This window comes from Protopterus annectens, chromosome 1.part2 (assembly GCF_019279795.1).
Source record: "Protopterus annectens isolate FY-2018-M chromosome 1.part2, PAN1.0, whole genome shotgun sequence".
Classification (NCBI taxonomy): domain Eukaryota; kingdom Metazoa; phylum Chordata; order Ceratodontiformes; family Protopteridae; genus Protopterus; species Protopterus annectens.
The window spans coordinates 862,272,110-862,294,231 of record NC_056727.1 but is presented as its reverse complement, the minus strand read 5'-3'; the positions used below and the strand labels follow the sequence as shown (position 1 = coordinate 862,294,231).

General features: G+C 40.8%; 1 protein-coding gene across 1 annotated transcript in view; it reads right to left on the bottom strand.

The window, feature by feature from the left end:
- The window catches only part of LOC122792418 (trichohyalin-like), a 261,589-nt gene that overhangs the window by 129,591 nt on the left and 109,876 nt on the right, over positions 1–22,122 (bottom strand). The window contains exons 11-12 of the mRNA XM_044060207.1: positions 17,483–17,647; positions 16,235–16,408 (exon numbers count right to left, since the gene is read on the bottom strand). Of these exons, the coding sequence (XP_043916142.1) occupies positions 16,235–16,408; positions 17,483–17,647 (339 nt within the window). The remainder of the gene's footprint in view (positions 1–16,234; positions 16,409–17,482; positions 17,648–22,122) is intronic.

Below are 22,122 nucleotides of genomic sequence, written 5' to 3'. Positions count from 1 at the left end.
AGTAATGGTAAAGGTGGCTTGTTAAGATGCTTGTGTAACTTCCTTCAGAGCTTTTTTCCCCGGGCCTCCACTGAAAATGGACATGTATCCAGTCGGACTATCCCAATCAACAAATGTAAACTAAAATAAATAAATAAAATAAAATAATACAACTAGTAAGCCAATTTGAGAGTGTAACTTTTGAGAGTGGTTTGCCTCATTTTGCTTGAGAAAAGGAAACAAATAGCTGGCCTGTTTTCCTGAAGTCTTTGGTTCTATGTAAATAAAATCTCAGTTGCCTATGTACATCCAGCTGATGTATTTTTATTCTGCCTTGTTGGAATGGTTAGGAAAGAAAACAGGAAGTTCAATAGACTGGTTTAGATTGGATTGAGAGCAGACTTTTGGCACGAAAGACGGATTGGTCCTTAAGGATACTCTATCCTTATGAAAGATTAGGTACGGTGGCTTAATTGATAGAGCTTGTAATTCTGAGACTCTACGTGCAGATGTAATAGCCACTAACAGGATGGTCTTCCAGAAGAGAAACTTTAGATTGCAAGAAGAAGCAGGCTGAAAGAGGGGTAAAGTTAGATAAGTAAGAATGAAATTTAGGTCCCAAGGTGATAGAGGTTCTTTAATGGGAGGCCTCAACAAACAAGTTCCTTTTAAAAAAGCTTTACACAGCTTGTGTGACATGAGATTAGGAGTGTGTTCACCAATGTGATAATTGGAAATTGCATCTAACTGGACTTTAATTGTAGCTGCAGCACAGCCTTGCTGAAAAAGTTCCACTAGAAATTCTAAAATTGAACTAATAGAGGCATAGAAGGGATCTAGGTCTCTTGCTCTTGACCAGTAAGAGAATCTCTTTCATTTGCTGGAATACAATTTTCTGGTGGAAGCCTTATGAGAAGAGAGCAAAATGTTTTTGACTGCTGGGGTAATATTTTGAAGCCTGACTAAGTTTGGAAGTGGAGCAGCCAAGCTGTCAAACTGAGGGTGTGGAGAGAAAGATGAAGCGCACCTGACATACAAGTCAGAAGGTCTGGGACTAGGTCCAGAACCCATTTCTTCTTCTGAAGATGAGGCCAGAGGAAGGGTAGCCAAATCTGATGGGGCCAATATGGAGCAATGAGAATTAACCTGCTGAGTTTGTCGACTATCATGCTGGATTTCCCCAGGATATGTATTTCTACCAGAAGACGTTGGGTAGAGATTGCCCATTGCCATACTCTTACTGCCCTTCAACAAAGGGGGTATGATTTGGTTCCTCCTCACTTGTTTATGTACCAGACTATGGACATGTTGTCTGACTGAAATGCAATTGTTCCTAGTGGAAGAGAGTCCTGAAGTGCTTGCAGCACCAGAAGCACTGCTCTCATCTGTAGAACACTGATGTGCAACTGAGCCTCGTGTTCTTGCCATGTGCCTTGGACTGTTCTTCCCAGATAACCCCCCCCCCCATGTGGGAAGCATCTGTGGTCACCATAGCAACAGGTTGTTGTGGAACAAAGGATCTTCCGATGGTCACATAATTGGACTGAAGCCACCATCGGAGATCTCTCTTGCATGAATTCGTTATTGTTATCTGGTGGGACATAGGAAGTTCTTGAAGGGACCATTGAGCAAACAGAAGCCACTGAAGGATTCTCACGTGCATCCTGGCTAGGGGGACAAGAGTTACGGTTGATGCCATGGTTCCAAAAAGTGTTAGGACTACTTTTGCTTTTACTTTTCTCCTGGGAAGAATGTTGACTATTTGCTGTCTGAGGACAAAGATTCTGTTGGGCAGAAGGCGAGCCATCATACAAAAGGTGTCCAGAGCTGCACCAATAAATATAATATGTTGACAAGGCAACAAGGCAGATTTTTGAAAATTCAATGTTATGCCTAACCGAACACAAAGTTCCAGTGTAGTGTCCTGGCCTGTAGAAGTAGATGCTTGGTGGTGGCAGTTAGGAGCCAGTCGTCCAGTTATGGAAACACTTGGAATCCCAGGCATCTCAGGTGAGCCATTACTACTGCCATGCATTTGGTGAACACTCTAGGGGCTGTAGTGAGACCAAAGGGCAGAGCTCGAAACTGATAATGCTTGGCTCCCAGCCAGAAGCGTAGATAACTACTTGATGCTGTGTCAATTTATATGTGGTAGTACGCAACTTGGAGGTCTATCGAGCATATCCAATCGTCTTTCCCTAAAAAGGAAAGAATAGACTGCAGTGTCACCATTCGGGACTTGGACTTCTTTACAGATTCGTTCAACTTGCTGAGATCCAAAATGGGTCTCCAGTCCCCTGGTCTTTTTGGTACTAAAAAGAATCTTGAGTAAGTTCTAAATCCTATTTGGTCTGCGGGGACTTCTTGGATGACTCTTTTGATTAGCAACTCCTGGATTGCTGTGGTTGCTTGTTCACTCTGACTGGGTGGAACATCCAGGATTATTCTGGTCTGTGGAATGGGCTAGCAAAATGGAATGGAATATCTTCTGGATATTATACTTTGTACCTACTTGTTTCTTGTGATATTGCACCAGGCTTCTGAATACAGAGTTAATCTTCCACTGACTGCCTCCAGAGAAGAGCAGGTGGACCTCCTTTCAGGAGCGCTGATGGGGTTGGCCGCAAAAGGAATCACTGTCACCCTGGTTTTGTGGACCCCCCCACCACGTGGGTGATGTCTACCATTATTGCCTCCCCCTCTGCCCCTGGGAAAGGGCTCACCTCCTGCGTCTTGAAAAACACCCTGGGATCTTTTGAATGACATCTTTCCACTCTTCTGGCCCTTAGGATAAGGTATTGAAGATACAGAAAAACGTACTCCAATGGCAGAGAGAGTTTTTCCTTCCTGCTCACATCTGTTGAGTGTGTCCTTGACTTTTGGCCCAAAAAGAGAGGATCCATCACAAGGGGCTTTGGTAAAGGTAGATTTGAAGGGCTCTGCACAGTTGCACAAGCGCAACCAGTTGTGCCTCCTCAGGGAAACTCCAGAACCCACTGCCCTGCTCGCTCCATCTGCAGCATATGATATCAGCCTCATGGAGGAGTTGACTATGGAATTTAAGGTGGATAGCTGGGTGGTCACTTTTTCTGAGACACCCGCCGCAGCTAATGAACCTTGTAGAGTATCTCCTAACTCCTTCAGAAGATCTCTATGAAGTCATGTAAAGTGTGTGAGGTCATTCAGTGAACTGAGGGTGAAAGTCGCTGATGAGAAAACATGCTTCCCGTATCTGTCTGTCATTTGAGATTCCTTATTTGGTGGATGGACAGATGAGGACATCTCAGTGAGTTCCTTTTTGGTGTCTGCCATCACCGCCATAGCATTTACAGGTATGCCTTTAGAGAGAAATTCCTTATCCAAAGCAGCTGACAAGAACTTATTTGGCTTCCTACGGACCGGCTCCATAGTGTCAGGTGCAACCCATGCTTTTTGACTAACCAAATCCATAAGCTCATTGAAAGCTGGAGAAACCCTGGAGGCTGAAGGTTGAGATCCAAAGGCCTTCAGGTACACCGACTCCTCATCAGAAGGGTTGATGGGGTTCCAGCTGCCTCCCTGTTTTAAGATCTCTAGGATATCTGAGAAAGAGATATCTTCAGAGGGCGACCATTGGGGCCCTTCTGCTTCCTCGAGGTCAATGTCAGAAGTGATGGACTCATCAGGGGAGTCTACATGCTTCCTCTTGCATGTCCTCTTCTTAGGTGGCTCCTCAGATGGGTAGTCTGGGGAGGTCTCGTAAGAGTGGGGCTTGCTTAATGGGGCTTCCTGAGGCCCTGAATCTCTGCTGCCTTGTGGACAGGATGGTGCCAAAGCAGATGCCAGCACCTGAGGGGGACGAATGCCAGTATCCCTGAGTACAGCTGCAGGAGGGGACAGTACACTCCTCATCACCTTGAAGGCCAATCCCCCCTGCTACAAGGACACTCCTGGTTCCGAGGAAGCAGAGTAAATTCCCGCCACCAAGGAGATTGGCTCGTAGGCCAATGTAGGAGCTGAGCTTACCCACGCCGAACAGTCAGGGTCCAGACTAGGAACTGAAGAGACTCAGGTCCAAGACTCCCCCTGGAGCCGACCGGAGAACTATGGCTCCTAGACACTCCAGATGGCGCCAAAAGTGTCAGAGCAGGCAACAGTTCCGAAGAATCCTGAAGGGGTCTCGGGACTGAAGGGTCTACCACAGGAGGTATCTGGCATTCCAGCTCCAAAGATCCAGCTTGGCTCGGAGGAGGAATAGTGGATGTAGTCATCTTGGGTGGGGCCGAGACCAGTGGGGTCGGAGTCAAGAATAATTTTGCCAGCACCAGTGACTTCAACAGATAAGCTCCTAGAGGACCTGGATGAAAGAGTACGGGATTGAGACCTTTGCAGAAAGGGGATCTCAAATTTGGAGAAACCGGTTCGAATTCCATGGACCGTCTCTGAGAAGTAGTCTCTATCAGTTCTGAAGTCTTTGGAACCAAAGAGGGAAGGTGGTGGAGCCAAGGAGATAAATTTCTTAGTCAACTTAGGTATTTTCTTTGGAGGGTCTGAATGAGCCGAGGAAGAAGATAAAGAGGAACGTCTCTTGGACTTGTCACTAGATGTAGGAGTAGATTGTAAAGCCTCATCAAAAGAAGGCTTTATTAAACCTTCTAAAATCAGTTAGTTTTCCTCACATATTACACTCAAAAGCTGTAGGAGTGACAAAAACTGGTAGATTCCTGCAAGTGAATAGCACCTAAGCAGTACACACACACACACACACACACACACACACACACACACACACACACACACACACACACACACACACTGTGCCCATCAATAATGGACATTTTTTGGGAGCATTGTTGGCATTTCTTGAACCGAGCGGCTATGGTGGTGCAGCGGTTAGTGTTGCCACCTCACAGCAAGAGGTTCTCTGGTTCGATCCTTGGCTGAGGTGTCTTCTGTGCAGAGTCTGCATGTCCTCCCTGTGGTCGCGTGGGTTTCCTCCGGTTGCTCAGGTTTCCTCCCACATCCCAAAGACATGCTGTAGGTGGATTGGACACTCTAAATTGGCCCTAGGTGTGAGTGTCTGTGTGTGCCTTCCGTGGAAGGTTGGGTGCTGGGCTGGAAACTTGACACAGTAAAACTCCACTGCCAATCATAAGCGGACAGGTGATCTGCCGTGGTGACCCCTAACCAGGAAAAAGCCGAAAGAAGAAGAAGAAGTTGGCATTTCTTGACCCAAACCTGGGTCTACTTTATCCTCTTGAAAACCAAATTGCCCGAATCCAAAAACCCCGACACATACACACTGAATGCTAACTAACCCGAAACGCAAATATCCCAAAACTGGAAATATTGAATCAGGTAAGTTTTCCAGGATCCCTAACACCAGTGTACTCGCTTAAACATAGGACACTTGTCCTTCAGAGTAAAACGTAAACGTACTTCTCTTTTCACACACTATAAACATTTTGGTAAGGTTAGGTAAAGTTTGTAATATAAATTTATATTACAAACTTTACCTAACCTTACAAAACTGTTTATACTGTCTGAAAAGAGAAGTACGGAAAACATAAACGCACTTCTCTTTTCACACACTATAAACATTTTTGTAAGATTAGGTAAAGTCTGTAATAAAATTTATATTACAAACTTTGCCTAACCTTACCAAAATGTTTATAGTGTGTGAAAACAGAAGTACATTTATGTTCTACGCTGAAGTAAAAGTGTCCTATGTTCACATCAGTAGACTGGGATCCTGGAAAACTTACCTGATTCAATATTTCCGGTTTCGGGATATTCGCATTTCGGGTTAGTTAGCGTTCAGTCTGTATATGTCGGGGTTTTCAGATTCAGGCGATTTGGTTTTCAAGAGGATAAAGTAGACCCAAACCTCTTGCACTTACATCCAAGCTATTGCCTTATCCTTTTGGTGTCTTGGAAGATTTGGCTGTAACTCATTCTTCAAGGTTTCTAATGCCAATGTGAAACATGTCCTTGTTTTTTGTACGAAAAACGTTCAGAAAATTTGCCAGCAGAATTTACAAGCATAATTTAGCTATCAAAAATAAAGATCAAAATAATAATTTAGCAAAATATTCATTGAATTGTTCTCATTTTGACAAATACACTTTTAGCATACTGGAAGCTGTCAGTGTGGAGGCATTTTCAGGGAATTATAAGGTAGGGCTTGAGTGCCGAGAATCTTGCTGGCAGATTAGGTTAAGAGCTGACAAATACCCTGGACTCAGTGATCATATTAATATTAAATGTTTCATGCCAGCATAAAAGTGTTAAATAGAAAACATTCTGTCTTAAACCTGATACAATGTATTTTGGTGCAGGCACTTTTTTAACCAACTATTACCTAAGGACAGGCATTGACTGGTTATTTGTATACCACATGATTGTTTTGGCACCATTTTTAAAATTGTTGGGCAGATGCTGATGAAGTTCTTGTGTGGATTATTAAAAAAGAATAAAAGTGCTAAACAGAATTTGACTGCATCTGTGTCTTCTCTGAAGAGCTGGTACTTGTAAAATTGTTCTCAAATTATGTTTCAAATGCTGTTCAACATACTGACACTGTATATATACATTGTATTGGCACTGCCATCATCAGATAATTTAATGGGGTGCATTTCTATATTTTTATACATACAGTACTTTATGTTCATGATTGCACTGCAAAGCTATATATTTTGTTTTTACTCTGTATTATTGCAGTTTTTCAAGCAGGGTCATTGTCATGGCTGTGATGATATGGGCTAGTGCCAGCACAGCTAGCTGGAGTTTTGTAGAAAATGATATCCTTTGAATATCAAATTGATGTGTACAAAATGCTTGTGTTACAATTGTATTGGAACTGTATGGCATTTAAATATCAAACTGAAACTGATCATTTGGGAAGGCCCACCCCCCTTAGTTTATCAACCTTAAAAGTATTGTGTTTCATCCTTTCCCACTTAACCAAAAAAAATGCACTTTATTCATCTGCTTTTATTGTATTTGTGTTTCTTCCCACTTTATTACTTTATTTTGCTTTTGCTGCCTGTTCTTAAAAATACTCAATTGCATTTATTCTGCTACATTTATTACTGCTTGTTAGTAGCCTGATTAAATTATAACTGTTATTCTAAGCCTTTTGGTTTAAGCACTTGGGCTTCAGACCAGTTGTTTTACATTAAGAAGGTTTGTGGTCTGTACTGTTGCAGCAGGACAAATAGCTTACATCCTTCTAAGTTGGGAGCTATTAATTGAAGGATTAGTGTCTGTTATTCTAAAAGTGTATTAGTTCTGGTTAAAGTACTTGGGCTTCAGGCCAGTTATTTTACATTAAGAAGGTTTGTGGTCTGCCTCTTGTGGGAGAAAAGGGTAGATTCTGCCCTTCTGAGCTGGGAATTTCTGTTTAAATGCTTATTATGCCTGCTTATTTGAACTGTTTCTTTCTAAAATTGGTGCGCCTATTTTTATGTAGCATAGACTACATTCAGACCTGCTGAATCTAGCTTTGTTTGTATAACTTGAGCACTAATCCAGGCCACCTTTTTTTGGAGAAGGTTCCCCTGCACCCTAGTGGCAAGAGTGTGCAGTTAGAACTTGTCTGATTGAAGACTGCTGGAACAGGGCTCCGTTTTTAGCTTTTTTATTGGTTAATTGGGTAATTTGTTTAAATCAGTTTGCTCATTTGCTATATATATATATATATATATATATATATATATATATATATATATATGAATGACTAAAGAACTTTTAGTTGTTAAACGGAGAAACAAAAAACACTCATAGGCTGAACTGATGTTTGAGCGCTTTCATCTTTTATTGATCATTAGGACTTCTTCAGAAATGATAATGTAGTAAAAAGTATATATATATATATATATATATATATATATATATATATATATATATATATATATATATATATATATATATATATTGCACTTTATTCATCTGATTTTACTGTATTTGTGTTTCTTCCTACTTTATTACTTTATTTTGTTTTTGCTGTCTGTTCTTAAAAGTACTCAATTGCATTTATTCTGCTGTATTTATTACTGCTTGTTAGTAGCCTGATTAAATTTTAACTGTTATTCTAATCCTTTTGGTTTAAGCACTTGGGTTTCAGACCAGTTGTTTTACATTAAGAAGGTTTGTGGTCTGCACTCTTGTGGCAGGACAAGTAGCTTACATCCTTCTACGTTGGGAGTTGTTGATTGAAGGCTTAGTGTCTGTTATTCTAAAAGTGTCTTAGTTCTGGTTTAAGCACTTGGGTTTCAGGCCAGTTATTTTCCATTAAAGAAGATTTGTGGTCTGCACTCTTGTGGGAGGAGAGGGTAGATTCTGCCCTTCTGAGTTGGGAATTTCTGGTTAACGGCTTATTGTGCCTGCTTATTTGAACTGTTTCTTTCTGAAATTGGTGAGCCTTGTTTGCTGTAGCATAGACTAGATTCAGACCTGCTGAATCTAGCTTTGTTTGTATAACCTGAGCATTAATCTGGACATCTTTTTTTGGAGAAGGTTCCCTTGAACCCTAGTGGCAGGAGTGCACAGTTAGAACTTGTCTGATTGAAGACTGCTAGAATGCGGCTCAGTTTTCTTTCTTTTTAATTGGTTAATTTGTTTAAATCAGTTTGCACGTTTGCTACTGTTATATTAAAAAACATTCCACTTTATTAATCTACTTTTACTGTATTTGTTTCTTCCTACTTTACTTTATTTTGTTTTTGCTGCCTATTCTTAAAAGTACTCAATTGCATTTATTCTGCTGCATTTATTACTGCTTATTAGTAGCCTGATTAAATTGTAACTGTTATTCTAAGCCTTTTTGTTTAAGCACTTGGGCTTCAGGCCAGTTGTTTTACATTAAGAAGGTTTGTGGTCTGCACTCTCGTGGGAGGAAAGGGTAGATTCTGCCCTTCTGAGCTGGGAATTTTAAAGGCTTCTTGTGCCTGCTTATTTGAATGGTTTCTTTCTGAAATTGATGCGCCTTTGTTTGCTGTAGCATAGACTAGATTCAGACCTGCTGAATCTAGCTTTGTTTATATAACTTGAGCACTAATCCAGGTCATCTTTTTTGGAGAAGGTTCCCCTGCACCCTAGTGGCAAGAGTGTGCAGCTGGCGCTTGTCTGATTCAAGACTGCTGGAACAGGGCTCAGTTTTGAGTTTTTTTATTGGTTAATTGGTTAGTTTGTTTAAATCAGTTTGCTCATTTGCTACTGTTATATTTAAAAAAAAAAAGTTCTAGCTTCTTTTTCTGCCTTTCCTGTTACTAGAGTAGTCCAGGGACAGATATGCTGTATTCAGAACTCTGTTGTAGTTTCTGAGTTCCCCAGACTTTTCTGTGTGAGGGAAGCCTCTCAGCTTATCCGTGGTAGTGGTAAGTACTAGGTAGTCAATCTACCACAAGAAGAGTGGTTTCTAGCTTCCTTTCAACTTTCTGCTTTATAAGCCTGTGTTTGCACAGGTTTGCACACCGTGCAGCGCCACTAAGCTAGAGTAAACTATTACTGGTGCCAGAAATTCTGCTCTTCAATTTTTCTCTTAGATCTTGCTAGTTCTGTTCTCTCTTGCATTCGCCTAGCACTTCATCTGGTTTCTTGTAGCAATTATTGTAGCACACATAAGTGCTAACAGCACTAAACGTCCTATAAGGAAACAGATCCAGTACTTTTTAATAATGACCATCCATCTTGGCATGTCTAAAGGTCAGTTCCCTGTGCTTTCTCCTATTAACCTGGTGAACTTGGGCATTCTGAGGCAGTGTAGCAACTGCCATATGTACACAGACAACCCTCTCCTCTTACCTCCCAACACTCAGACTAGTGAGAGGTGCACTTATATATACAAACTGGAAGTCATGCACTCTCCAGCCAAGACCAGAAGAGCTGGTCAACAGGAGAAGTTCAACACCTGCACCACAGCACATGGAACACATTGCCCTTCAGAACAACCACCATCACAGGTCTCACATAAAAACACAAACCACACAACCACCTTCGTGGAGGCTCTCAGTAGAAATCTACCCAAACAGCAGAGACCTCCAAATCAGAAATGCAATCGACCACCACAACACAGCACAAATCACAAGGCACATAGCTTGCCTACACAGTGTGCCCCTCAACCTAAGCCTCTAAGGCAAAACAGCTTGCCCAATACACTAATCATAGGTGACTTGATAGTGAGCCACACTGATGTCCCACTCACTAGACTGAATAAGAAGAAGGTAACAGTCAGCTGTCTGTTGGGTGCCAATATCCGACACATGACACACTCACTCAGGTCACTCCACAACAAGTACAAGTATGACTCTGTCATTGTCCATGTTGGTGTGAATGACCTGAGACGTACCTCCCTGGACTACATGAAAAGAGACACGGAGGAGCTCTTGGATTATGTGGCCCAGGCAGGTATGACCCTAGCTCTGAGGAGCATCCTACCATCACCCAGAATACCTCGGTACAAGCAGAAAATGATTGACTTCAACAATTGGCTAAGTTTCTGGTGTCATTCTAAGGGGATCCAGTATCTGTCTGTTTGGGATGACATGACTGACAGACCTCGATGCTTTGTCAGAGATGGCCTGCATCTGTCACCCCTGTGTTTCCAGATACTGGCTAACGCTCTTGCCACCCCTATAGTGCCTTTTTTAGGCGGTGTTCCAAAGACCAAAATACCACCATAACAGCTATAAATAAATACAATCTGAGGGTCATGCTGCTCAATGCTAGAAGTCTGAATCTCAAGATGCACTCACTCGAAGCACTCCTCAAAATGGAGAACATTGACATTTGTGCTGTAACGGAGACCTGGTTTAAAGCAGCAGAAAACACCCCTGCACTACTAGGCCATACCTCATTCCACATGTGTTGGCCCCAGAAAATGGACCGAAGCTCCAAAGGCAGTGGCATCTCCATATTAATAAAGGATATGCATACCTCCAGACTAATAGCCCAGCATAATGCATCAGAGATACTTCAGGTACAACTAACAGTGGGTAAGATGGCGATTTAAGTCATAGCCTGCTATAGGTCCCCAACCATGTCCCTAGACTATCATTCCACATTTCTAAGCACCCTGGAAACTATTAGGGTCCAACCCAACACTCTCATACTGGGTGACTTCAACCACCCCTCCATCAACTGGGAAAACTACTCATGCACCAATACACTTGCCCAACACTTCCTGAAATTCATTAATTCCAATGCACTGGACCAGCTCATTCTTACCCCTAATAGAGGAAGCAACATCCTTGACATGGTTATTACTAACACGGGAAACCATTGCTTAACACCAGTAGTCAATTCCTCCATGGTTAGATCCGACCACAGACTAATTACCATGGAAATCCACATCTCACCCACACCCCCACCAAAGGTAACCACCATGAAAAACTTCTCCAAAGCTGACTTTGGTCTCCTAAAAACAGTGGTGGCTAACTTCACGGCACCCATGCAAATAGAAAATAGGTGCATGACCACCGAATTATACACCAATGCACTGTACGAACTCATACATAAATGCATGGATCTAGCTATACCCAACAGAACCAAGATGCTCTCCTCCAAAAAAAGAAAGCCAATCTGGTGGTACCCTGCCATTAACAAATTCTACAACAGAAGGAAGAAACTGTTGCAGAAAAAGGTGAAGTCCCAAGACTGGAAAAACTCCCTTATTAGCCTCAACAAAAAGTTAAGATCCCTCATCAAAACCTCTAAAGCTAGCTATGAAGGCAGAATTGCGGCCGACACTAAAAACAATCACAAAGCCTTCTACAGTTATATCAAGAATTTCCACGGCAACACCCAGATTTGCTCTGAGTTACTGCACAATGGTACCTCCTATACTGAGCCAACAGATATTGCCAACATACTGGTCGACAGATTCAGTGCCAACATTACCCCTCTCCCCCCCCCCAAAGGACCAATAACAATACAGGAAGAATGCCTGACACCCAGCATTACTGCAGCACAGGTTAAAGCTGCATTGTCCAAGGCCAAGAATACAGCTTCCATTGGAACCGACAATATCCCTGGCTGTGTTCTACACGAACTACAAAGTGAACTGGCACCACACCTGTGTACCCTGTTCAATCACAACCTCACCTCAGGCTTTGTCCCTACAGAATGGCACACTGCTATAGTCATCTCTCTCCATAAAGGGGGAGCAACTACAGACCCTGGGAATTATCAGCCCATTAGCCTGATGAGTCTGATATGTAAGGCTATGGGGTGCATCATCATGGACCTAATTAACAAGGATATAGGGAATCTCCAAACTCTGGATCCCACACAATTTGGTTTTGTGAAGGGTAGATCATGCCTGCTCAAACTAGTTGACGTCTTTGAGTCAGTCACCAGAGCTGCAGATGAGGGCAAGGCAGTTTATACAGCCTACCTCGATATGGCCAAGGCCTTTGATATCATTCTCTACTCAGGAATTATTGATAGACTCACCAAACTAGGCATCAACCCATATATCACTAGGTGGGCTGGAAATTGGCTCACAGATAGAAACCACAGTGTGAAAGTAGCAGACTCCAAGTCCGACTGCCGACCAGTCATGAGTGGAGTCACACAGGGATCGGACCTGGGTCCTCTCCTGTTTGTTATCTGCTTCTCAGAAGGACTCTGGCTGACCAAGTTCACCAACAATTGTAAGCTGGGAGCCATTATTAACTCCCCAACTGATGTAGACATTCTACAGAAAGGCCTCACTGAGACCAACGACTGGTGTCGAAACCATCGCCTTAAGCTTAATGCCAAAAAATGCGTCATCGTTCCCTTTAGGAAAAACTCAGTTCCCACTAATTACCACACTGATGGTAGCCCACTGAACACTGAAGGTGTTATAAGAGATCTGGGGATATACGTCGACAGCAAACTCTACTTCGACCACCACATTGCCACTGTGGTCAGAAAGTCCTTCTATGTGGCACATCTCATTACCAAGGGTTTTGCATCCAGGACGAAAGAGGTCATCACCTCTCTCTACTCTTCCTTCATTAGACCAATCATCGAATATAATGCCCCATTTGGCATGTACCTCACTAAACACCTGCAACAGCTGGAAAGGCCAAAAAAGTACCTCCCTACATTGATAGACTCAAAAACTGCCAGTTTTTCTCTGTCTCATATCATCTGTTAAGAGACAATCTCAGTTTGACTTACAAAGCCATGTCTGACCCAGCCCAGTTAGAAATTTTACACATAAAGAAATCCCAATCCCTCTTCACCACACACTCCAGGGACCTCAACCTCATTACCACAATCAACAGAACATGCTGGAGGGACAGGTTCATAACCCAGAGACTGCTCATGGTGTGGAATAGACTTCCCATACATGTCAAGCAGAGCACCTCACTGGCCCTTTTCAAAAGAAATCCTGATGACTGGATGGGAAATACAAAGTTCATCCTGGAGATTACTTCAGTGGCTCTACTTGATACAGGCACCGGGATCTAACTGTGGCATGATGCCAGGGCACTTCTGTGGGCTAGGCTTGTAAAGGCTCCAGGGCAATTGGCCTAGTACACACCTACTGATGCTTTTATCACAAAAGTATTAGAACGTTATGGTTTTTGAAAACCAAACTGACATGTACATATACTTATGTTACAAATGTATAAGAACTGTATGGCAATTGAATATCAAAATGTATTTGTAGAGTTGCTAGTGTTGAAAAATGTATTAACAGTTAGACCTGCTGGATAGAAAGGACATATACATGTTGGTAGTAACTGATTAAATATATATACCATAACAGGGAACAATGACAGAGCAAAGGTTAACCAGCTAGCTTACTTTAAAAAAAATAAGGGAAATGCAAACGAACTTTTAAATCATTAAAATGGCATCCCACAGTGATGAACAAGACTACAGACAGTAGGTCTGGAAGAAGCCATTGTTTATTACTTCAGTAAAAAGAGGGGAAGTGCTTTGATTCTTTCTTGGCTTCAGGCCTGACATGAACATTTTCAAAGCCTTAGATATGCATTTTACATGTCTATGCTAAATTCTTCTCTCAGCTTAAGGATAGTGTGGGAACCTAGAGTCAGGTGACCAGATGAGGTCATTCTGCCAGGAAATAACATTTTTTAGATATTACAGTGATTAAATCTCTGAGTATTGAGTATTTTGTTTGGAAGCCTGACTAGAAAGATTGCTCACATATTTCTTCTTGCCTTGACCAAGTAAGTTATTAAGGATCAGTAATTTCTTTAGATCAGTTAGGAACATATAGCAAGATTAGTTTATTACTGTTTATCTGTATTTGCCTGAGTCTGTCCATCAGTATTATTTTTTATTATTTCCTCAAATTTAAACACTGTGGTTTGCTACAAATACATATTCAGTATTTTCATGTTCTTTTATTATTTATTATTAAACATATTTAAAACTTTTATTGTGGCTGGTCCTTTTAGAAAATACTTAACCTTTGAACATGATTATATTTATCTGGTGACACTGTTGGGCTACTCCTGGGAGTCTTGCTGTGAGGTCAATGACTACCGTTTGTATTAGTATTAATATTACACAGTATAATTGGATACCCCTTGTAAGGGCCTTAGAGTAGCTGGCTCGAGGAATGTCTGGTGACAGTGATAACTATCTTACTGTCTGGGCAGAAGGGGGCACAGCAGGTAAATCTGTACCAGCCTTTACCAGGTGTGTGTTGTGTGTGAAAATAAAATCTCATAGTGTGTGTGTGTGTGTGTGTGTGTGTGTGTGTGTGTGTGTGTGTGTGTGTGTGTGTGTGTGTGTGTGTGTCAGCTACTTGGAGCAGGGACACGAAGCACTGGTTTCAGAGAGAGGATGCTGGAGGACTTGGCTTGGACACTTTAGCTGTGCTAGTGGGGATCTTTACTGGGGCCCTAGAGGGAGACAGATGTAAAGAAATCCAGACCCCAGGCTGACTATGTTCCCTGTATGCCCTTAAGGGAAATTGTACTTGGTGCAGAGCGCTGCATCTGAAAATACTGCGTGTGTCTACTTCTCTCAAAGGGAAGAGTCTCGCACCGGTGTCAATGGTGAGGATTGAGGCTCCTTGATCACTGGCCCAGACAGGGATGTCACAATGGCAAAAAGGGTCCTTGGATCAGTACCAGATTAACAAATGAATAAAATAAACATATTTACAATGTAAGCAGTACACCTTGTCAAATTCAGGGATGTCAACATGTGAAGAACATTTCCTAGATTTCTCCACTAACTCATTTCAGTATAAAAAGATACTTTATTATACAACACAATTATTACAAAAGGTCATTCAAAAGGATTATTTTTATCATCTTCTACAACAGCAATATTCACAGGTCAGCCATAGAAGAATCAAGACTCCCCATGCCATTCATGACTAAATCCTATATAAATGAGTATGGATTACTGCACTAATATACAATGGAGTCTTTAAGCTCTGAACCTTTAGACAAAACATGCCATATAGCTATGGCACATCTTACACTACTTTAAAAGAAAAAATGTTACTAACAAAATACTAAATCTAGATTTTAAGTGACTATTTATGATACAATACCACTGAGTCAGTCCCAGACTTCTTGGTTATTTTTAACCACTGGTCACACACTAAAGTCTTTTGCTTATACTATGTGATAACACCACATGCACAGTACAAAAATCTTCCCAAAAACACACACACTGCCATGCTTCATCACTTAAATTATTCTCATCTGCCAGCAGTAAGTTAATGATGTTTAAGATTCCTAACTGATGGTAGCCTGGAAAGTAAATACCTGGAAGTCAGAGTCACAGGAAATCGAAATGTGAGAAAAATCTTTTAAACTTAACAAATAAAGCTGTTTTTTGCCTTACAACTTAAGTTCACATATTTCAACCATTAAACTTCTTAAATATGACACTTACTGTGGTGAATTTGGCACTTTTAAGCTATGTTAAAAATACCACTCATAAGGCTTGCTTTTCATTTGCTTTGTGGTTTGAATGAATGGAGTTAGCCTACTCAACCAGAACTGCAGGGACAGAACAGCTGCCGTTTTAGGTCTGAATGAGTTACATACCATACAAGTAAGTTGTGCAAACACCATCTTGAGACAATAAATATCTTACACTGTGCCTTCAAATGAGACCAAGCGACAACTACAGTAAAACAATCTATTATCCAAGATATGTTTGCAAATGGAAAGAATATTACGTCTTACTTTAGGCAAACTGCTGAAAGCACACTGTGGACTGTACTAACAAGGCATTTGTTAGTAAAACATTTGTATTTTTTTTTTTGTTAGTACAAACTGACACCTACCTGAGCAGGAACTGGTTCTCTTTGTTCACGCTCCAACTCCTGCTCTTCCCTTGCACCTTGCTTCTTTCCAGTTTCTTCAGGAGCAAGAGACAAAGACATTCCAATAGCTTGCGCTTCCATAATCAAAATTTCATGAGTATCATGACTGGTGACAGCTCTAGTAGTCTCTTCCACCTTAATGTACAAAAAAAACTGAATACAGATACAACAAAAATGATGAGAACAAAATTCACTTAACAAACCACTTTTAGATTTTTGTGGTCTAATATTCCAGCCGAGATTTTATGCAATAAACAAGTTAAAGTTGCTCCCAGGTCTTTGCAATTTAGTCAGTACATCTCCATTGGAATACTTATTTGAAGAATTAACCAAATAAATTAATATATTTGTTTCCTAGATAAGTGAGCCAATCGTTCCCAGGTAAATACAGTTAAACTGTGAATATATGAAATACAGTAAATTCTCAGTTAACTCAGGAACTCAAGCAACTGGCAAAAAATACTGAAGAACTACAGTACAATTTTCATGTGTTGCACTTTCTGTTTTACCCCACAGAAACATACCTTACATTTTTAGAGTTTTAGAATTTTAAAAAGGAAGATAGGAATAAATTTCCTCTCCCGCCAATCTGAGAACAAGTCAAACCAAAAAATAGTATAGGGTGCAGTATTCGTCAGGCCTGTTTTTAATAGTAACTCTCAAGCAACAAGAAATTACAATTATCCGGCATCTACCAATCTCCATGGGCGCCAGTTAACTGAGAGTTTACTGTATGGGGATAAATTACGTTTCTAGAACAAATCCTACAGCTAAGAAATATCACAAACAAAATATAACTAAGTTGTAACAAAAAAAAAATCAGTGCACCATTTCAATGAAGTAAGAGTCTTGAGGAAATGTTTATAAATTGTGATGAAGTAATGTCACTATAAATTTTGATATACCACTTGAAAATATGAAAATATCCCTAACATGCCATATTGCTTAAGTAACACGCATGGAATATGTCTCTACAGTTTCCTGACATATACAGACTATATCATGCACACAAACAAATCCAAATGAGAAACAGATATTAAAGCATCCTTGGTCTTAGCTAACATGTAGATTATTTTAAGTCCTACAATAGTTAAAAATGCTGAAAGAAGAGCAGATGACATTTTTCACAGCACTAAAAAAGGTCTGGATTAAAAAAATAAATTTGCATCCATTGTTTTAGTACAAACTGTATCTTTCCTGACTACTAACCTCTTCTGGTCTTTGTTTCATCAACAGCTCCTGTCTTTCCTCAGCCTCTTGCTTCTTTTCAGTTTCTTCAGAACTGTGGCAGGAAGACTGTCCTTCAGCTTTCATTCTTCTCCTTGCAATTCGTTCTTGGACATTTCTCTGCGCAGAAATAACAATCTCTTCCACCTTAATGCAAAGCAAAAGATACACAAACATGAATGCAGATGCAATAAAACTGATTGGGAGGGGCAATTCCCTAAATATACTCGTTTGTGTCTTTCGGCTTTTCCCGGATAGGCGTCGCCACAGCGGAACTCCGGTCCGCTAATGATTGGCAGTAGAGTTTTACGTGCTGGCTTGCCAGGCCTAACGCACAACCTTTAATAAAGGAATGCCCGTTCACGCATGTCGCCACACAGAATACGCTCTACCTGAGAATTGAACGGGCAACATCTAACTGTGAGGCAACAACGCTACCGCAGCACCACCACCGCAGTAATTCCTAAATATACTACTTAGGATAAATAAAGCAATAGATGCCTGTGACCTTGATATGCCAACTTAAAGCACAGCCACAAAACAAGTAAGGCATCTCTTGTGATTTCACAAGCAGAGCAGCAATACTGCCTTGGGGTAGTTATTTGCAGATTTAACCAAATAAAATCAATGGACAATTTAATTTGTTTGTTGAGCACATAAGTGAACTAGCTGTTTTCTGACCCTCTTTATCCATAGGCTACACCACAGCAGTAGGTGGAAATGCACGCTACCTGTGAGTAGTTTAATGTAACTAATCAGAAAATGACCAGCTCACTTACAAGGTCAACAAACAAATAAACTGTCCTTGTCCAGACATTCTTATTCAAGGCAAAGCCAATATATCAGCATGCATTACTGAGCTTACATCCGGGGCATTAAAACAACAGAAGTAAGAATGAGTGACATACATTATTAAATTGCAAATATTTAATGAACATTTAGAAGCTGTCCTTGGTGAAATTAAGTTTTACTGAAGTACAGGTTACTTTTGCTAATACATCATATCAATATATTTTTACAAATAATAACAGCAGGAACTGGTTCTCTTTGTTCACCCACCAGAAAACATTAAAAAAAGAACTGTGCTGTTCCCTACCATTCATACATATTGTTTTATCATTATTTTCAAATAATTTCTGTAATACACTAGCACTGGAAGCAACTTCAGGTTTTTATGACTGTAATCTGTATGTCAGATTAGAAAAAGTATGTTCTTTAAACTCTCCATGTTAGCTACACACCACACACACACACACACACACACACACACACACACACACTATCTATATAGATGTCTCTCTCTCTCTCTCTCTCTCTATATATATATATATATATATATATATGTATAGAGAGAGAGAGAGAGAGATCTGTGTGTGTGTGTGTGTGTGTGTGTGTGTGTGTGTGTGTGTGTGTGTGTATAGCTGCATACCCACCCACCATTCTCTTTCACTATGTGTGTGTGTGTGTGTGTGTGTGTGTGTATATATCACACACACATGTATATATATATATATATATATATATATATATATATATATACATATATCACACACACACATACACACACACACACACACACACACATATATATATATATATATATATATATATATATGTGTGTGTGTGTGTGTGTATCACATATATTATAGATGAAAATGCATTTTACTGTCTCTCTCACTACACACACATACACACACACAAACAAATTGGAAATGGGTGACTGATTTTTCAGGTGTCAGCAGTAGAGAATTAGATCAAAATCTAATCCATTTACAACCTCAAAAGTATAAGAGATACTACCTCAGCTGCACAAAACTGGTAAAACCATGAGTGGGTATTTGATAAAATTAATCTTTTCTTCAGGGGGGAAAGCCCACCATACCCTTACAACCCCTTTTCTTTACTGTAAACACTGACCAAAACATATCACATGGCTGCAGATCCACAGCTGGCTCACCTCACACTAAAGAGTAAAAAAAATGTCAGCTCCATTGTACTGGCACACAATAAAGAGCTGGGGCAGGGAAAATGTGTGTAACAGCCCCCAAAGAAGTCCCTACATTACTTGCCCCCTATTAATTCCCTCTGATCTTCAGTGGAAGAGTAAAATAAAAAAAAAAACACTTTTGTTGTTTATTAAAACAGCAGCTGTCTTCAAACAGCTTACCCCACACAAAAAGCTGATGTACTGAACTCACTTCCACTGAATTTCAGAAATGCCAGTGCAGAAACAGGAATGCAGGAAATACAGTTTGCAATCACAGCCCCCAACAGCCTGCACCCAAGGCGATACCCCCTTCACCCCAACATTGTTATGCTTTTGTACAGCTGTAACAAATCTTGCAATATCAGATAGCATTGAAATGACACTAACAAAATACAGCTAGATTTTAATAAACACTGACCATATAATTACTATGAATTAATCCCAGTGACGGTGGATGTTTATTTAAATTTGGTAACCTTGGTAGAGTACTGATCCAAGAGGCCCAATTTTGGGCCCAGTCCAGTTGTAAAGTGCACAGAAGTATAAATAGTGATACACCTTTAATAATGCAATGTTTCAGTTAAGGAATATAGGAAAATGTCAAGTACTATTTATTACAGAGATAGTAAATTGTAAATTTTAATATAAACAAAGTTTCAACATTAATGCCTGCAATAAAGCTTTCTGGATGTAACCTACCCCAGGAAACAGGTAGGGATTATAAGACTTTGCTAATGAACTACCTTTTAGGGTGGAGTTTGTGAGAAGCTTCAGGGGCAGATAATGTGTGAGTAGGCAGGAGTAGAGTGATAGGGGAGGCTGTGAGGACTGCTTACATGGTAGATTCAGAGTGGACTATGGATCAAGTAGACTGGAAAAGCATACTTTCTTGTTATATATTTCATTAATCATAAGGTCTGCACTTCTTTAACCAGGTACAGCTTAACAGCTTACATTAACTATAGTACAGATAAGGAGAGTCCCAAATGAAGGCATGTACAGATTGCCGGATTTTAGGGTTGGGACCAGAGGAGCTAAGTTTGCTGCATTATTTTCTTGTGGTACAGTGTAAGGCTAAAACATGGCTTGGTTTAGACCTGGGATTGTGGATTCTTTCTCTTGCAGTAAATCTACCAGTCAGATCAGATTGGAGGAAAAGGTTTCCTTAAGTAGCTGAAATCAGAGGAAACCAAGATGATGATGGGCTCGCTATTTGAGGGGGGAATCAACTAGTCTTTTTAAGGAATGAGCAATTCTGCCTTGATGTAGGTGTTAGGGAGATGAAGTGTCAATTTTATTTTTAAGTCGTTTGTAAGGCTGTAAGAGTTTTTGTTGTAGGCAAGTGGAATTATTCAGAGATCATATTCAAATTAGATGAGGAAAATCCTTTACCTATGTCTTCTCTTCCAACAGGGCAAAAATGGAAGTGCTTTCTCACTTACCATTCTGTATTGTAACTTGGATGCTCACATGAAAAGTACAAAACTTGCCCAATAACCCATATACACACTGACATGTCTTACTGCTGAAGTAACACACATGAAATAAAGCTCTGCAAATTCCTTCACAAGGTAATATACAGATTCCTACATCTGCACAGTAAGGTCATGTTAAAAATATGAAGAAAAGCATACTTTTTTGCACATCCTAAGATCATAGGAAGTTATTAGGCTAATGGTCCGAGGGCCCTTACAAGTCTAGCCAAATTTTACCCTTGTTACCATGATCAGCATCTATTCACCCTGTCCAAGAGGGAGACAGGTGGAACCCTGGAGTTGAATTTATGCCTTCCTGAAATCACAGATGCACAGGTGAGAGCTGCCCTCTCCAAAGCAAAAAACACAGCATCAATGGGACCAGACGGTGTCCCGGGCTGCATCTTACACGAGCTCCAAGAAGAACTAAACCCTCATATAAAGTCACTGTTCAATCTCAGCCTCACTACAGGATATGTACCCAAGGAATGGCATACAGCAACAGTGGTCAAACTCCACAAAGGTGGTGCCACAACAGACCCCAGAAACTATCGCCCTATAAGCCTGACTAGCCTGGTCTGCAAAGCTATGAAGCGTATCATCATGGAAATCATAAACAAAGACATTCGGAACCTCCAGACACTGGATCCTACCCAATTCGGCTTCGTTAAGTGCAGATCTTGCCTCTTTAACCTGGTCGACTTCTTTGAAACAGTTACCAAAGCCACAGATGGAGAAGGTAGTCCACACAGCCTACCTGAACCTCGCAAAAGCCTTCGACACAATACCCCACTCGGGCATCATAAATAAGCTCACCAGCTTAAATATCAACCCCTATGTCACAAGATGGGTTGCAAACTGGCTCAGGGATAGAACCCACATGGTCAGAATAGCAGGTGCCATGTCAGACTCTAAACCAGTTACAAGTGGTGTCCCACAAGGCTCAGTCCTGGGACCTCTCTTGTTTGGTACATATTTCTCCGAGATACAGGCTAACACGGGTGGACTATGGCTGACCAAGTTCGCAGATGACTGCAAACTGGGTGCTGTAATCGACTCTCCGGCTGACACAAGCATCCTCCAAAAGGGTCTCACAGAGATGGATAACTGGTGCCAGAGCCATGGCCTAAAGCTAAGTGCCAAAAAGTACATAGTCATCC